At 51.1% G+C, this 17,502-nt stretch overlaps 2 protein-coding genes and 1 long non-coding RNA gene across 5 annotated transcripts in view; 2 read left to right on the top strand and 1 right to left on the bottom strand.

Annotated features, from left to right (window-relative positions):
- FZD3 (frizzled class receptor 3) overlaps positions 1 to 4,886 on the top strand; it is a 64,179-nt gene extending 59,293 nt beyond the window's left edge. For both annotated transcript variants that reach the window (XM_069805503.1, XM_069805504.1), the window contains one exon: positions 69 to 4,886. In XM_069805503.1, the coding sequence (XP_069661604.1) occupies positions 69 to 282 (214 nt within the window). In that variant the 3' untranslated portion in view covers positions 283 to 4,886. The remainder of the gene's footprint in view (positions 1 to 68) is intronic.
- Positions 4,887 to 6,903: 2,017 nt separating this feature from the next.
- On the bottom strand, positions 6,904 to 11,813 carry LOC138689673 (uncharacterized). Its single transcript, XR_011328569.1, has 3 exons — positions 11,605 to 11,813; positions 8,035 to 8,113; positions 6,904 to 7,130 (listed from the first exon to the last, which is right to left on the bottom strand). It is a non-coding gene; the product is annotated as an uncharacterized lncRNA (long non-coding RNA).
- Positions 11,814 to 13,632: 1,819 nt separating this feature from the next.
- Positions 13,633 to 17,502, top strand: part of EXTL3 (exostosin like glycosyltransferase 3) — a 158,124-nt gene continuing 154,254 nt past the window's right edge. For both annotated transcript variants that reach the window (XM_069805511.1, XM_069805507.1), the window contains exon 1: positions 13,633 to 13,741. The gene's annotated coding sequence lies outside the window, so the exon portion shown is untranslated. The remainder of the gene's footprint in view (positions 13,742 to 17,502) is intronic.

A 17,502-nucleotide genomic window follows, 5' to 3' on the forward strand; every position in this document is an offset into this window, starting at 1 on the left:
AATTATTTACATTCTTTCATGACTGGCAGTAACAATAGTAATAATTGTCCTCTATTTTTATAAATTAGGTACACTCCCTGCAGCTACAGAGGCGTAGAAGAAAGACTACCTCATGGCAGCATGTCACGACTGACTGATCATTCCAGGCACAGCAGTTCTCATCGGCTTAATGAACAGTCACGTCACAGCAGCATCAGGGATCTCAGCGGCAACCCAATGACACACATCACGCACGGGACCAGCATGAACCGCGTTATCGAAGAGGACGGCACCAGCGCTTGAGCCGCTTTTGTTGGAAAAGAGTAGTTGATGTGGTTGCACGGCTCGCGGTCCCTTCCTCAGTGATGTGATAATGCTCAGTATTATCATGCCTCTCATCGGGTGCTGATTTTGTGCATCAGGAAGCCGAGACTGGCTTCTTCGTGTTGAAGCCAGCGTTCTTGTACTTGCATCAGAGCTAGTGTTCAGCAATCTTGAATTATTGAGTAAAAAGCTGGTTGCCTCATTTGACCCTATCTGTAGGTAATTATTTATTCGATAACTGTTACTCATCAGACACCATTGCTGAATTTCTTATTCTTTGTTGAAAAAAATCTCCCCCTCCCTCCGATGGCTCTGCATGTCGGTAGGTGTTACCCTTGAAACTCGCTGGCAGGGTCACACTGAGATTTTTTCTTGTAAGGCATAAGGGAACTCTTGAACATTGAAGGAATTCCTCTGCGCACCTCTCTGATTAGATAACAAACTGATACAGGTTTTCATCAAGCGCAGGGGGAGGGGACGCATATTAAAAGCTGTATAAAGGACATCTGTGCGAATCGGCAGGCATTTTTAATGATTACACTGGAAATGCAACACAGGAATGAGCGTTTTGGAGAAGGAGAGGAAGCTCCGCTGATGATCACCAGCTCTTACCAGAGCTGTTCAGGCTCAGTTGTTGGGACGGGGTGGGAGGGTGGGGGGAAGAGAGAGGCAGGGAAGAGCGATTTTTTTATAACTTGTATTGTCCTTGCTTTTTTACAAAAGACTATTTAAATTTTCTACTTGTTTACAATTTATGTAGGAAGAGATCAATTTTAAAACCAGTTATCTAGATAATATTCAGCCACTTATTTTTTAGATTAATGTACAAAAGCTGAGATTGCCTGTTCTTGATCTATTTAAAAAATAATAATAGAAAAGCTGAATTTGTTGCCCAAACTGGAATGTACAGCCTTTTCCGTACAAACAGAAGAAAGTCTGTTTACAAACCCCATAGCCTAGGCGAGGAAGGCTGAGGCCAAAATGGACAGGAGTAGTTTAATCAGGGATAGCTCACCTTCCTGGCGATATCATGGCTGGGTTTTGGGAGGATTCTCTTTGCTCTGAGCGAGCGGGGAGCAAGAATTTAGAAATGGGTGGGAGAAATCGAGGCAGGAGCTGCCCCACAGGTGGGGAAAGAGCGGGATGCAGCAGCCAGAAACCCGCTGCATGGCTGTCTTGAGGAGGAGGAGACAGGTATCCACCGTAAATCATTGGCTCCTTCCCAACCGGGGAGCTTGCATTACTGGTCGACCTCTACTGTAGGTTATTTTCTTTTCATTCCCTGCTACAGATTCGCGGTAGAGGATTCTCAGTTTGGGCTTTTTTGTGTGTAAATAGTCTGTTGGGGTACAGCAAGTCTTCGCTGACACTGCAGGCAAAAGTCAAGGCATGTCTTGGATGGTGCAGTAGATCTTCTGAAGCATCTACTGTAAGATTCGTTCAGCATGAGGAAACACTGATTGCATTTAAACCTACCTCAGTAATTACTACAGATCATTGCTGGGAAATGAATACTTATTTTTTCATTGTCCTTACATAATTCCCTTTTTGACCTGTTCGAGGCATGTTGAAAAGCCTTTGTACATGCTTAGATGGCACAACCTCAAGGGCAGGAATAGGGCAACAACCCGTGGTGCGTACTTCAGAGACTTTCGCGAACAGCAGAAACGGAGCTGCGCTACAATTACTCAATTTAATTGTAGCTGATGACACAACAGCAAAGCACGTAACCGTGCGCTCTTTGAAATCAAAGATTGCCCTAGGAGTCACCGTGTCTTAGAAATATATTTACTGTAAATTGTCTTTCTTGCTTCCACCAGGCTTTTGCTCCAAAGGAGAAGCACAAACCAAACCCAACGTGGAATAACAAAGCTTAGCAACAATGCCGCGCTCTCTTTATTGTAAATCCAGGGAGGGAGGTTGCTGCACCGACCGCCCCGGGGCAGAGCAGACTCTCTGCTTTGCCCGTTTGCTCAGCAAACAGCCACGGGGGACGTCTGCAGGGATAACTGTCCAGATACGCTAGATCACCTCTTTCAAAGCAGATGGGCATGAAGAGTCCTTTGAGTGACTTAAACTGGCAAAACGACAATTCCCTGTAAGCCACAAAGGTGGAACCCTTTTTTATTTTCAGATTCAGCTTCCACTAAATAACTTGCTGCTTCAAAGGGATGACAGTTTGGGGAATCTGGATCTGCAGAAGGAGCCAGGTAGCTGAGTTTTCCTAAACGCTGTAACTGAACTAAATAAGCTCAAGTGTTTATGTTGATCTTCTTGGCTCAATTTCCAGTACTTTTTTTTTTTTTTTTTTTTTTTTAAATTGTAGCAATGCTTTGACTTGTTTAGAGTCAGGGAGGGGAATGGTGATGGAGGTTTAAAATACATCCTGCTTGAAATTTTATTAATTGTTCAGGTTTAGTCCCTGTGTTGTTCCCAGATGGGAACATCTAAGCTGCTCCTTGCTCACATGTCCTGTATGCGAAGGACAGACTCCTGTCACCCCAGAGAGGTGATTAAAATGTAAAACTCGAGTTCTGGCTGGGTTTTTTGCCCTCCCTACCCCTGTAATCCCAAACCCTCCCTTTTATCTTCAACACCTGAATTAGCATGCCGCGCTCTTATTTCTGCAAAGCATTCCTTCCCGGGATTTCAAAGCCCTTTACCAATGGCTGTTTCAGGTTTCACGTGTAAGATTATTGTCCCAGCCCTGATGCAGTTCCCCAGCCGGGGCACTCGCAGGGCTTCAGCTCCCAGAGCATCGTGCCTGGGGGCCCTGAAATGTGTCTGAGGTTGAATGCAGCCCAGCCACCGTCTCTGGCAGGGGTACCTAGGCATGTTTTTGGGGTGATTTCCTATCTGGCACCCCCTGCTAACTGGCGAGAGCTCCAGCCCAGATGCCTGGTTTTTGGGACTGGTGCTAATCTTTAAATTCCCCCGGAGCTTAAACCCTTGCCCAGGATGGCAGTTCTGCGGTTGCTTCGGGCTTGTGCTGATCTAACGTGCCCGTAGCTGAACACACATTCCTCGGGATTTAACAGCAGCACTTTGTCCCTCTCCAGCAGATGCATGTTGCTAAAAGCTTGACCCTCTCTCCTTTGAAGCAGGCAGAGAAGTTGTACATAGCCCAGTTTCTCCAGCTCGTCCCAACGGCAGGTTAACGTATCTCCATCCTACGCATATGGTGACCGAAGCCCCGAAATACTGCTTTGCAAGATCACGATATCAAAGCTTCCTATAAAATCCACAGCTTCTTATTCCCATTATTCCCGGGGAACTGAATCTCCCCTTTTATCCCATTGCGAACGCATCCACCCCTTGGCAGGGAGCAACGTGGCACAGCATGCTTTGCTCTGAGACCTTCGCTGCCCCGTCCAGGCAAAGCAGGAGGTGGCTGGGGGCCGGCGAGCGCTCGGCTGCGGCTGGTGAATGCAGACGTCGGCCCGATTGCCGCTGACAATAGATTCCCCCTGGCTGGTGATCTTCCTTCTTTCTTAATCCCTTCGTTGCTCTCGTCATTCATTGAAATATCGCGAATGAGAGATGCGAGCGTGTTGCATGGAAAAGGCTGTCTCGGGACCACGCGCGGCTGCCCTCCCGTTGCATCGGTAGCGCTCATCTTTTTAAAGTGTAAAAAATCCAACAGCAGCAAAAAGCCACAGTTAATTGTAAATTTATTTGTCCGCTCTCAAGTGCCCTCCCTTTTCTTAGTGCTTAGACCTAAACTTTGCTACAGAAGCTGTAGATATAAGCTGTACCCGGGGTCGGTGGTGAGCTCGGGGCTGCACTGGGTGGCTCCGGCTGAAATCCAGCTGCAGCCAAATCCAACACTGCTGCCAAATTGTTCCAGCAAGGAGGGGAGGGAAAACCCCTGGGGAGACCACAGGAAGAGCCAGGAGAGTTGGGGTCAGCCCTTAGAGCAATGCCCACCCTTCCAGGGGAGCCAGCCCCGCAGCCCAGCTCCGGGGGGGGCTGAGGACCCCCCAAAAAGACGGTGGCAGGGAGCGAGCAGCCCCGGCTGTGCCGTGAAACCGGGCTGCAGAGCGGAGCAGCCCCCACGCAGGAGACATCCCCAGGTTCATCTTGAACAGCAGAATGTCAAACTGAATGTGAAATTTCACTTCTATTGCAATGTACTTAGTTTATAACCGGATCGGGATTTATTTTCACCCGAGGCGGGATGTTTTACGTGGTTTTCGCCTGTCGCGAATGGCCGTCGGGTCCGTGCGCTGGGGAACTGGGTGCATGTAACGGTGCTGCCACCTCTTCCAGCGCTTTCGCTTGACGCGCTCGTGTTGGTATTGTAATTTCATCCATTTCTGAATGAGAGAGGAAGAAGCTTTCGTGTTCGTGAGACCTGTACGTAGAGGGTGCACGTGGCTTTAGCATGGGGTAGTACCTGACCGTAGCTGACTTGACTTGCACTCTGCTCTTGGTAGACTTGTTTACAGTAGTCCAGTGTCAGTTTTGTAATGTTTAATTTTTAGCACTTTAACTGTGAGTGTACAAACTGATTATATTGTAGTAGGTGTACATTTTCATTTTAGACATTTAAAAGTTTTTAATAAAACGATGGAAAAATCGCAGTCTCTTTGTCAACAAACTTTCATGCCCCCTCCGATGTGCGTAGCTACACCCTCCCTTTAAAAACCCAGTTCAGAGGCAGCTCAGATTTAAATATTAAATTTTACTCTGCCTAGCGGCGGTCTGAATTTGAAGAAAGACTTTCTAGACTTAATCTTTCCCTAACAGCTGTATTCCTGGACGCCAGGCACCCTTCCAGCAAACACAAAGCTTTCTGCAGACTTCGGGCTCTGGTTTGTCCCACCCTTTTATGAGCAACAGACCACTCAAACCACCGGCATTTCGCGAGCAAAGAGACGAGCGAGCTAACGAACGGCAGCCAGGTTTGGGAGCAGCAATATTAGGGCTGTTTGGGGGTTTGTGCTGGTTTTTTTTATTGCCGAGTCAAACCAGAGAACAGGATGACTTTTTTTTTTTTTAAGTAGCTGTCTGGCATTTGGGCAGATATGTGGTTATTTCAGTTTGGGAAGCCGTACGCTCAGAGTCTCGCATGGCTGGTGATAAAATAACTAGTTTTAATAATCACGGATGGTGCTGTTTTAGCACACGGTGCTGTTTTGGGTCTCGTTAATACATAAGTCAGTTCAGGGATGAAACTTTAGGAGCTGCTGGTTAAGACACCGGTCCTGCAGGGCCACGTGGAGATGTGAAATCAGCCCTTGTGTGCACACAGCCCTGCACGGCATCCTCGGCAGAGCGGCTCTGTCCCGAAACATTGGCCTCCCAGGGGATGCTGCAACTGCAGCTCCCAAAGAGCCCCTTGGAGCGGTGGCAGCCGGCTACGGAAAACTCCTTCCAGGGAAGAAAAACCAAGGTAGGGCTGTGGCTACTGCACGCTGGGGACTCACGGAGCTGGTTGGGGACGCTCAAAAGGCAGCTGCCCGTCCTGCCGTAAGGACCTGCACCACGGCGGGGAGGGCAGATGGGACAATATCCCTTTGCCTCCGTCTTCCCTGAGTTTAAACAGTCGCTGTTCTGGTTTGTGAGCGTGCCGGCTCCGAAGTCGAGCAGCTGAAGAAATGATCCGCCTCGGCCTGTCAGGGCAGCCGGGGGGATTTCTCACTACAGCTAAAACCATCAGGGATGGGGAATTGGAGCTCACGTGATTTCTCTCTCCACTTTTGCGCTGCATTAGCAGGTCCCAAAGGGGCTAAGGTAGGGGACGAGGGGTTGGGGAGGAGATCGGAGTCATCTGGAGTGTGCTTAGCCCTTGGGATGCATGGAAGCAAAGTTTAAAGATGGTTTTAATGACCTGCGGGCGAGGATGACCGGATGAGCATGAAATAAGAAAGAGCAGCTGGGAGAGGGGACAGGCCGGAGCTGGAGGCAGAGGCAGCCCAGACCCCCGTTCTGCCCTGGGCTGAGATTAAGGGCAGTGAATTTTAGTCGCTGTCGTGTTCCTGATGCGCGTTAACACCCTGTTTGCTGGTTTGGGTCCAGGTTTGCCCCTCAGCCCTGCTGGCTTGTGCCCCTCCTCACAATTTCTTCACCAGTTTGAAGGCAGAAGAGCATCTGGCCATGCACAAAGCCTAAAGAAATTAAAATTTCCAAGAAATCCTTGATAACAAAAGACTGAAATGAAATGGGTGGAAATAGAAGGATCTTTCAAAAAAAGTAATTTTCTTTAGGCATTATCGCCAGCTCAGTGCAGCTCCCGCACAGCAGGACAAAACCGCCGACCCTTTAGCGTGACCGTGTGCTGGGATCCACGTTTCAAACGTGCTTCGCTACCGGTCTGACTGGTTTTTATGATAATACTTGGAGTGCATTTGATTGATATTCAGTCTCCGGTTTCGGTGCCTGCGCGCGTTCGCCGCCTGTTCCCAACACCCACATCCCACTCCCGCGGTCCTGCTGGCATCTCCTGCTCCTCCTCTATCCCATGGAGACATCTCCGAGGGCTTCAGCTCGGCATGGGGAAAAGCCGCTTTCTCCTTGCCCATCTCTTTGCTTTTGTGTTTTATTAAATCCCACCTGACATCAAGACCCTTCGCTTCACGCCCCTGTTTATCCCATCGCCTCCGCAACTCCCCCTGCAGCGCTTTGATGCATTTTGAAGCCACTTACCTCTGCGTCACGGCTGGCTTGAAAAAGTTTCCTGGGTGGTTGGAATGTCTCCTGAGGGATGAGGGGGCTGCTCCATGGGTGCTCCGCAAGTTGGAGGTATCACAACACCTGAAATGGTGGGAAAGCTGAGGAAGGACGGATCTGTGGTGCCAAATCACTGCCAGCCTCATCCCAAGCTGCTGTGATGTAACATTTATAACATTTTTATACAATTTATTTTATTTTTATACAGTTTATAACAATGATAACACTTATAATATTTTAATATAATATGTAAATATAAAAATACTAAAAATATATTTCAAAACATATAAAACATAATAAATATGAGCAAAAAATAATCACATCACACAGACCTATATGCCAATATATCCATATATCCAACATATACCATAATCACACAGAGACCAAAGCCAGCACCCAGCAGGGACTCGCATCCTTGCAGCTAAGCCACTGCATCTGCCCTGTGCAAGGCACAGAGGTTATGTTTGGGTGCTTTAATTCTTCATTTCCACTTTTGTCCCTGATTTCTGATTTTTTAGGGTTTGGGGTTTGGTTACTATGTTGTCCTTTGGGGGTTATGTTGGTTTAATCAGAAAAATGATGATGGTTTCACCCTCCTCAGCTGCCACCTCCCAGAGCAAGGGCTACAGGCACAGGTGAGAAGAGCAGCTGATGTGGTTTTTTTTATTTCACACCGATCTGCACAAGTAACATGAGGAAGAGGAAGGTGCGGGGCTCCTGTCCAGTGCCCGTCAGTCTCCTCGTGGCTTTGCAGCCCTGCCAAAAACAAGGGGATTCGGATACATTTTTGGGTCTCAGAGCTTTAGATACTGACTTTATTTCTTACTGTTTTGCCTTGGGAATCTACAAAACAACCTTTGTTTTCCTTCTTTTAAATCTGTCTTGTTTGGCGTAGACGTATCCTCCGCAGCTTCTTATGCTTGTTGGCCCAGTGCTGGCGCGGAGGGTTCCTGCCTTCGGGAGAATGTGCTGAAAAAATCCCCTAAGGCCCTGAATTGCAACATAATCCAGCTACAAATCCCACCTGGAATCTGTCAGCAGCGACGAGCCCCAACATACCTCCGCCGAGCTCCCGCGACGCCTTCAAAGCCCTCTGATCTCCTCCGTGGAAACGCTGCCGTCAGATAAGGCTCGGCCCCTGCCAAAAGACACGAAACATCTGCTTGGCTGCAGAAAGTGGGGTTAGACAAAAGTTAACCTCGCTCCTAATTTTTAACTTTTGGGGGGAAACCAGCTCTCCTTGTGCCAGTTCTCCCTTGCATGGGGGGGGTCTGGGGCTTTCATGGCAGTCCCCGAACCCTGAGGACAAGGTGCTGCCGAGCCCTTGGGGACAGTGGCACGGATGTACGGAGGGAGCGGGGCCAGCCATGTGCCAGCTCATGGAAGAGCAATAAAATGTGGGATTAACCAAGTATTTGGACCCCATCAAAACCAAGAAGACATCTTTATATTTCAAATCTTTTTTTCCACTTGAAAAGTTTCTCCCTAAATGCAGTTTTGAAGCTCCTGGTTGCTTAAAAAAACTCCTGGAGCTCCCTTGGGGGACCCGAACTTGGCGGCAGCCCCACAAAATGTGAGCCCCCAGCGCTGCTTGGGCACGGCTCAGCAGGTGAAGGGTTAACGCTGGTCTTTGGGTGCCTTTAACTGTAAGCAAAATCCCCGAATCCTGCCAGATCTCGTTAGTCCATGAGCAGGGTGAAGAGCAACAACGCTAATTGGAGTGACGGCTTCGCCACAGCAGCCATCGGAGCTGCGATAAATTAGCAGCGGCGCAATAAGGAGGTGCTGAGCTTTGCTGCCGTTAACAGGTGCTGGGTCACCCCCAGCCCCCCCCACAACCCCCGCCCCTGTCACTTGGTGCGAGTGACCTCTTGGCCTGTCCCTTGGGGCATTTCTCCCTCCAGCTGCCGGGAAGGGATTTTGATCCGTCTGGGAACTGTAGCTGCAACCTGTGTCCCCAGGGCCGTGATGGGGTACAGGGCCCCCCATCCCGCACCCCAGCATCTTGGGGGGACACTCAGCAGGGATGGGAGGTGCTGCAGACTGTGTGATTAGGGTCATTGAGACAAACCGGGGGAGAAAACATGGAGCTGCCCCCGCCCCAGACCCTCTGGGGCTTTGCATTAATCAAATTAGTTGGATCAGGGATGGTATGGGAGCAGGCAAAGAGCTGCACCATCCTGCAAGCTTGTGTGCCCGATACCGGGGCTGAGGCTGGGCTCGACCCGGCTCCCGGTGTCTGGTGAGCCCCTGTCCTCATCTTCCCACTGTAAGCAGAGCTCGTTGTAAAATATTTGCCCCCCCACCCCCTGCCATGCCCTGTTTCCTCAAGCACAAACCAGCCTTAAAGTCTTTCCTCCCTCCTGGGACAGCGGGAAAATGGGGGCCTCATAAAAGAGCTCTTGGAGCAACCTTGGGATACTCACAGGTATGGAGGGAACCTCACGGGGATGGAGGGATGCTCCTGGGGAGGAACGGATGCTTGTGGGATGGAAGGATGCTCCCAGGGAGGAAGAGATGGATGCTCATGAGGAGGGATGCTTGTGGGAAGAAATTGATGCTTGTGGGGATGGGGGCTGGCTCACAAGGAGGGAGGGATGCTCGTGAGGACAGAGGGATGCTACTGGGGGTGGCTGCTCATGGAAAGGAGAGTGGGACCCTGAGACAGCTTGAGATCTTGCCTGCTTGGAGTGAAGACAACGAGCCTGGACTCGCAAAGCTGTTGAGGGGTGTAAACAGCTTTGTAGGACCAAACCGGGCAGGTTATGGGAGGATGTTATGGGAGAAGCCGTGACGTTAATCCTGTGCAAGGTCCTAAGCACTGGCGATGTCCCACAGGCCCTCAGTTGCCTGTTGCTCAGAGTGGTTTGGCAGGACCCACCGTGGCCTTTCCACCCAAAGCCCAGGGCAGAAACCCCTCCTTTGCCCTGGAAAAGGAAAAACCCCAGGGAAATGTGAGGTCTCCTCCCGGCGAGGCTGAGCACCAGGCCGAGCACCAGGCCGAGCAGTGTCTGGCCCGGCTTCTCCGCTGGGTGTGGGGAGCCTACGGGGAAACCCACAGATCAGGAGGGCTGCAAGGAATCATTCCCCAAAAAAACAGCATCCCCAGAGGCCAGCTGGGATTTTTAATGCAATAGTGCCACCCCGTGCGCTGTGCGAGTCCCGGCTGTGGTGACAAGCTGTAACGGTGGCCCAAGTGGCCTTGGCTGGGATACAGGTGGGCGACAGGCAGAATGGGGTCCCCACCACCACAGTGGAGTGGTGGCACTGGGGATCAAAACACCCAGGAGTGGGAGACACAGACATGGGTACTGCAGCAGCGGGGAAGGGGTGACGGCTGTGTCCCCGCGGGAATCACTCCGTCCTGTTTCATTTGGGATCCTGCAGATGCCAAAAATGTCTGTGGTTTGTAGGGACACCACAAAAGCCAGAGAAACATGAAATATGCAGAAATCACGTCAAACTCGGTGCATTCTTGAGTTGCAAAAGGGAGTTTTATGCTGTTTTATGCTCTTTATCTTTGCTGGTGGCCTGTGCTGGTGAGCAGCTCCTGGACCATGCAGCCACCTTCTCTGCTCCATGTCCTGCCCTGGAGGGAGATGGCAGGGGGAACATGGGAATATCCCACCCCTGACCCTGCGAGGGGAGTCCTGTGTCCCTGGCCCTTCCCTGAGCCCTGGGAAGGGCCAGCATCACCAGGGAGAAACCTCACATGGGATGTTTGGAATCATTTGGGTGGCCTATAGGAGGGTTGGGGAGGAAGCAATTATTTTCTGCATGTATAGAGGGATGCTTAAGGCAGCGGCAACGCATCCTGAAATCCCGCTGCCAGACGAGCTACAGCAGTGAGGATGGATGGGTGACGGGAGTCTCTGCAACACCCCAGGGACCAGAGACACCCCGACGGGTGTCTCCCCAACAGCCCAGGCACCCAAGGGTGCCTCCCAGGGCAGCTCAGTTCGTGTGAGATGAGCACCCAGGAAGAGGGAGCAGAGCGATGTCCCTGGTTTTAGCTCCCCAAAATTTCTTGCGGGGATTTCAACCCGCCATCACAATCCAACTCATCTGTGCCCATGTATCCCAGAGACTGTTTCAGGGCATCAAACAGGGTCAAGAAGCTTTCGGGACAGGATCACTCTTCTCCTGAGCATTTTTAGGGTCAGGCTTTGCTATTTTAGTAACCCCCAAGTGTACACACACCCAAGGGCACACGTGCAAATACATGAGCGTAGCCACACACCCTGTATGGTCCCATCAAGGCTCTTGGGAGGGCACCCCCCATCCTATAGGGTCCATATGGGATCACCATGCCCCTAAGGCTGGTGGAGGGATTTGTTGGACATACGGCTGGAAGGAACAAGACACCCCCCCTGCCCTGGGCTGTGCAAATAAGCAGAGAGCAGCATTTACATGCTGCTGAATTAATGGTGGTGGGGGGAGACAGTTTTGCGACTGATCGCTGGCATGACGCACGCCCCCAGCGAGGCTTGGGATGCAGCCACCTCTCTCCGCTCAGATCAGAAGGGCTAATCCTCTGGGAATAATAGACGAAAGCCTCTTAGCTGGCTGTGCTGTCAATGCCTGTCGCTGATGAGCTGATTAAAATCAAATGGAAAAGATTAAACTCACCCCCTCCAGGTACCCCAGGAGCCACCCCTGCAGCAGACAGTGGAGAAGAGATGCTCCTTGGTGGGCTCGGTGGCTTCGCCCTGCCCTGTCCGTCTGACCATCGTGGGTCTGCCCAGACCTGGGTGCTCCGTAACCAGGAGGGACGTTTCAAGCCTTCGTAATCTCCACAAATCCCCTCCCTGTGCTGCACCGGGAGGTCCCAGCAACAACTGGCCTCTTTGAAGATGCTGGATTATCTGTGTCCAAGCCGCCACCTAGAGATGGAGCATACAGTGCCAGAAGAATCAGTTATGGTCAAAATTTCCCAAAAGGGACCCCCTGCCCCAGTCCTCGGTCAGCCCCAGGGAACATCCCCAATGTTTTATTTTATTTAAGCAGTTCCATGAAACGGCCATCACCACTCCAGACACGAGACTTGGCAAACACACCATGCCCAGCAGAAAAACATGGGATTCCCTTGGATTGAGAAATTTCTGCAGCCCCTAGCCCAGAATTTGGCCAAGTGCTGCTTGGGAAGAGGACCCCACTCTCCCCAGAGTCACATGCCTGCTCCTGGGAAGCAACAGGAGTGTGTGGAAAGACCTTAGGTGAACTGAGATGACGGGATGGGGAATTTGGTTAAAAAAAGGCTTTTTGAGTCAGAGCAAGCTACTAGTGGGATTTGCAATGTCATTTCACATCTGCAGCAGCCACAAGGGTGGCATCAGAAAGCCTGGTCCTACCTGCGAGGCTGCCCATGGTCACTCAGTGGCTCTTGCCCTGGTAAAGAAGAGAGACAAAGCTGGAGCTCAAGCTGCACACACGTCTGCTTCCTTGTGCCTCTGGTTTTCCACCGATTCCTTCAGTAAATCCCCTCTGTTGTTGCTGGTGGTTCTTTTCCAGGTCTTGTCCATGACATGCAGTTGCTTCTGCTGTCAGAAGAAAACAGGAATTATATTAGAGGAGCCCACCGCAAGTTGGAAATGTTGAACAAAGCGTGTGGGGTCTCCTGTTGACTTCCTTTCAGAGTGGTATTTAGGATTTAGCCCCATTTTTGGGGTGATACCACCCTGGCTGGGTGCAGGGTGCCACTCTGCTGCAGTCATCACTCCTGTGGGATCCCTTTTCTTCAGGGTTTTACTGAATTATTGGTTGGCCTTTAAGTAGTATCCCACCGCTGGGCTCAGCAGAGCAAACAAAGCTCTTCCAGCAGTGACCCAGAGAGGTGACATCTCCTGCAAGCCACAAAGTCTCGTTAATATTTAGTCAATCCTTCTCCAGAGCTGCATTAATTACCCACCTGAGCTGCATTAATTACCTGTCCCAGCAGCCCAGGCAGAGAGGAGATGCCTGCAGGGAAAAGCAGAGCAGAAAGAGTCGGGGCTGTGACTGAGGCTCTGACCCAGAGACCCCAGATCCACCCTGGCCCCACATCCCTATATAGTATAGCTATCTATACATTTCTATAGCTGTGTGTTATTCCATATGCATGTCCAATACATAAGCTCTCGCAAGAAGGGGAATATTCTGAATTTCACACCTCCAGCCACGAGCCGCACCCCAAAAGCCGATGTACCCCAACATCTGCCCCTTCCTCTCCAAACCGGTGCATCCCACGTCACTTATTTTCTCAGAGGTGTTTTAAGGCACCTTTTTGGGGTGCTTTTGGGATGCCGCCTGGGAGTGGGCAGAGATTTGGGGTGCTGTATGGGAGCGGGCAGAGATTTGGGGTGCTGCATTGGCACGGCAGGGAGTAGCAGCAGTTTCGTGCGAGCCCCCCGCTGCTCCCTGGCACCCTGCTTTTGTTTGCCCGAGAGAAGCCCCCCCCCAAATTCCTCGCAGGTGGGGTCAGAGCCCATCAGGTGTGTGGCTCAGATAGGTTAAAGTACATGGATACCTATATGTATATGTATGGTGTGTGTGCATATATACGCCCTTACCACCCCCTCCCAGGCCCCAGGGCCCCCCCCGTCCCTTCCCACCCGAGGGGACCCCCACGGAGGACCTGCCACCAGAGGGCACCGCGCCCCCATTTTTGGGTCCCGCTTCCCACAATGCAGCGAGCCGGGCCGGGGGCTCCGCGCCGCTCCGCACGCCGGGCTGCGGCCGCAGGGCGAGCGCGGAGCACGGCGGAGCACCGCGCAGCCCCCGCAGACAGGTAAGCGCTGGCCCCCCCCGGCCCTCAGGGCGAGCTCGGCTACTTTGGGGCGTTTATTTGATATTTTATTTAATTTCATTTTAAATTTTCTATTTTTCCTAATTATTTTTATTTATTTTAATTTTTTATTTTATTTATTTTAGTTTTAATTTTTATTTATTTTATTTTATTTTAATTTTTAATTTTATTTTACTTTCTAATCCCTCCCCCTGGCACTGGAGGGGGGCCCGGGCTCTGCCGGGGAGCAGCACCATCCCCTCCTGGGATGGGTCCCGGCTGGAAAGGACCCATCACCCACCCACCACCCCCCTTTCCCCTCCCCATCCCGGGCTGGGGGTGTCCCCGGGGTGGGGGATTTTAGGTGCTTGCAGGGAGGCAGCATCGGCTGTGGGGTGAGCCCTTAGTGGGCTGGCAGCTGCCTTCTTTGGGGGGGGGGGATTGGGTTTTCACCCAGACCCCCAAAGTTACGGGAAACTTGTGTCTGTGACTCTGGGGTGGCACTGGCTCGTCTCCGGCTCCTCTGGGATGGTGCAATATAAATTAGGCTTAATGTGAAAGCAGCTGTTTAAATAGCAGGCAAGGGTTCCTCTGCCCCTGGTTAAAGTTGCTTTTGAGTTTGGCAATTTGGGCTATGGGGGGATGCGAGGAAAATTGGCTGCGTTGAAAGGGCTTTTGAGCCGCAAGGAGAAATCCCAGCCGGGAGGGAGAGGGGAGGTGAGTGGCCCCCAAAAGTGGAGGAATGGCTTTGGCTTCCTCTTACAGAGGGATCTTAGGAGCCCTGGCATGCCCACCGCTGCTGGTTTAGTGGTACCTCTCCATCATTTGGCTACGGCTGCGTTAACTCCTCATCCTGGGATGTAAACCAAGAGAGCGTGGGGAGAGCAGAAGGGCTTGGATGAGTCGGAATGCCTCGGTTTCGCTTCCTTGTCCGGTTCCCCCTTCGTGTGATGGATTTGGAGGTGCTCGGGACTCACCAGCTCCCTCGAATTGTGTTTTGGGTCGGTGGGTTGGTTAAAAACCTCAGTTTTGCACAAAAGCCCCCAGCCACAGCAGCACTGAAGAAATTTTTCTGTGCCAGGGAGGGAACGTGGACACAGGCTAAAGCAAGTAAACTTGTATTTCATCACACTGGGGTTGGGTTTCTTTGTTTTCCACTCTGCTCTGGGCAGTCTGGGCTCCCTACGGCCGCAAATGTTCCATGTCCAACCTCTACCTTCAAACGCGTCTCAGTGGCCGAGCAAAAAAACTTCTGCTCCTGTCTGCAAACCTCACTCCCTACGGAGGCTGCTCTGTCCTCTGCCTCCCACGTGCTCTTCCTTTGGGTGTTTTTCCTCTCGGTTGCTGCGGGGAGGGGTTTTGTGGGGTTTCTCCAGCCCCATCCCCACGAAGCAGCTTGGGACCGGGCTGAGAGATGCTGCAGACGTGGAAAGTGTGAGCACGGCTGACCTGACAGCGGCTGTGCGTCAGTCGGGGCTGTGCGCTCTGCCGAGGGATGCGTGCCGGCTTCGTGGCTCGTGCTGCTCAGCTCGGGAGGTAAAGGATGCTGTAAATGAGGGAAGCCAGTGTTATTTTTGTCCCTGGAAGGGGTGTTAAAAAAACCCGAAAAGCGCTGAGGTTATTGCTCAGCCTGTCCCCACGGCTGCAGACTTGGCCGGGTCTGGGAGCTGGAGCCCAGACGCAGACCAGCGAGCGCAGGAATGAGCATCTCCAGCGCAGGAGCCGAGAGGCGAGGGGGGCTTCAGGGCTGGAGGTGCTGGTACATATCATTTATATGGGGCTGTAAATGTTCCCAATTGCCTGTGCGGAAACCTTGAGCAAGAGCTTTCTCCTTGCTGGAAGAGCCTGCGTGGTCCCAGCGACGCAGGATGGGCGCTGTGTATGTGCAGGAGCAGCAGGGTCGAGGCGCGGACGTGCGAGGGGATGCGGTCCTGTGCCATCCGGGAGGATGGCAAAGACCAGGGATGCTGGGGGAAGCGGGGTATTAGTGGGGAAAAAAAAAAAGATCAAAATTAAATTATGTGTTGTGCCCTGATGTGCTGTTCCAAAATAAATAAGGGGGGATGTGAGCCCGCTGACCCTGTAGCAATGGGTTGGGGGGAGCATGTGGCTTTTTTTCTGCAGTGATGCCAGCACAGAATCTACAGCTGAGACTTAAAATCAATGTAATTTGTTAAATGCATTCTGTCATCTTGTAAGAAAGCAGATGAAACGTAGGTGCCAACATCTAAAGTGCATGCAAAATGCTGTTACATTGGGAGAGAGGGAAGATTTTTACACTGTGCAGGTTCCCATCCATTAGTCACAATATTTCTAGCACGCAGAAGGTTGGGGTTTTTTTTTTACCGTGTGCGTGCTCACAGTTCCGTATAAATGAATGCATAGGAAGCAAAATTGGAGGTGACACAAGGGAATGGAGAAACCCAGGTGGGGTTTTCCCCAGCAGGACCCTTTGTTCTCTGAGTGGGACCTCCAGCTTCAGTCCTGATTTCCCAGCATTTGTGGCTGGTGTAGGTGATGCTTTCTTTTCTCCGATACGTTTTGGACTTCTTTATACCAGTCTTCATGCTTTGTGGGGAGGGAGGATGGAAATGTAATCATTCCTGTTGAAAAGTTTGACATTTTGTAGCAAATAAAGCCAAATGTAGACAGTTGCTTTGATTTGGCTTCTTTTTGCTGAGTGTAAAGGGAGACAGGAGGGGATTTAGGCTGGAGGTGGAGAAAGAAGGTGGCACATACGCCCCTTGTGTCACAGTGACATCCAGCTTTGGGTTTTTTTAGCAGAAGTACAGCTCTGGAAACAGGCTCTCTCCAACTTTACTCCTGCCCAGAAACTTGAATCAGTTGTATCCAGCAAAAAGATGAAGGCGAGGGAACCTCTGCTCCCGTGTCACCAACATCAATTTTTGTGGCAGCTGTGATTTGATCACTGAGGATCCCAAAAAGGATTTTGTGGTTGTTGGGTGAGTTGGAATCGAAGGTTCATGGTTGCTTCTTTCATCTCTTCTACTTGTCTGGTCTCTCTTGGGAAGGAGAGAAGGGTTTCCAGTCCCGTGTCAGCATTTGTCATTTTATCTATAGTTGTTCTCCAGTGAGTCCTAGGAGCAGCTGGCTGGAAATGATCAAACAGAAGGTTTTATGATGTGTGTTACCTCGTAGCAGGACCAGGACAGGGTCCTCGTGGCCTTTTGGATGGGAGAGGAGAGGTGGGGACTGGTGGCTGCCGCATGGGGTGGACGCAGCTGCTGACTGCTCCCATGCAGGGATGGCTCTTTCTGGATGTGCCATTTCTTTGATTTCTTTCCCAAACATCCACTGGCTTTTCCCAGAGAGGAGGTACTGGGATGTCCAGTTATGACTGGTGCAGAAGGAGATGGTGGCATCTTGCCCGGCTGCTCTCTGGGCTGTGTGCCACCTCCCTGTCCTTTTTGTATTCCCTTGGAAAAACTAGAGGGTTTGCCATGGAACGTGGCCTGGGGGTGCTTTTTCCTCCAAAATGGGTCTGAACTTGTCCAGTTCTGTTGCAAAATCTTCAGCTGCTTGCCTGGGCCATTCTTTAAAAATAAAGGCACTTAAAAATCTGCTTCCCCTCCCCTCCAAGATAGTGTTGGTATCTGGACTCTGGCAGGGTTGTGCTCCCGATGGTTAGGGGATGGCTCTCTTCTTACTAGTTAATAAGGCAATGTTTATAATAGGAAATTAATAGGAAATGCTTGAATTAATTAATTAAATTAACAGGAAATGCTAAGGACTATTTGCCTTTC

The sequence above is a fragment of the Haliaeetus albicilla genome, chromosome 18 (assembly GCF_947461875.1).
Source record: "Haliaeetus albicilla chromosome 18, bHalAlb1.1, whole genome shotgun sequence".
Taxonomy (NCBI): domain Eukaryota; kingdom Metazoa; phylum Chordata; class Aves; order Accipitriformes; family Accipitridae; genus Haliaeetus; species Haliaeetus albicilla.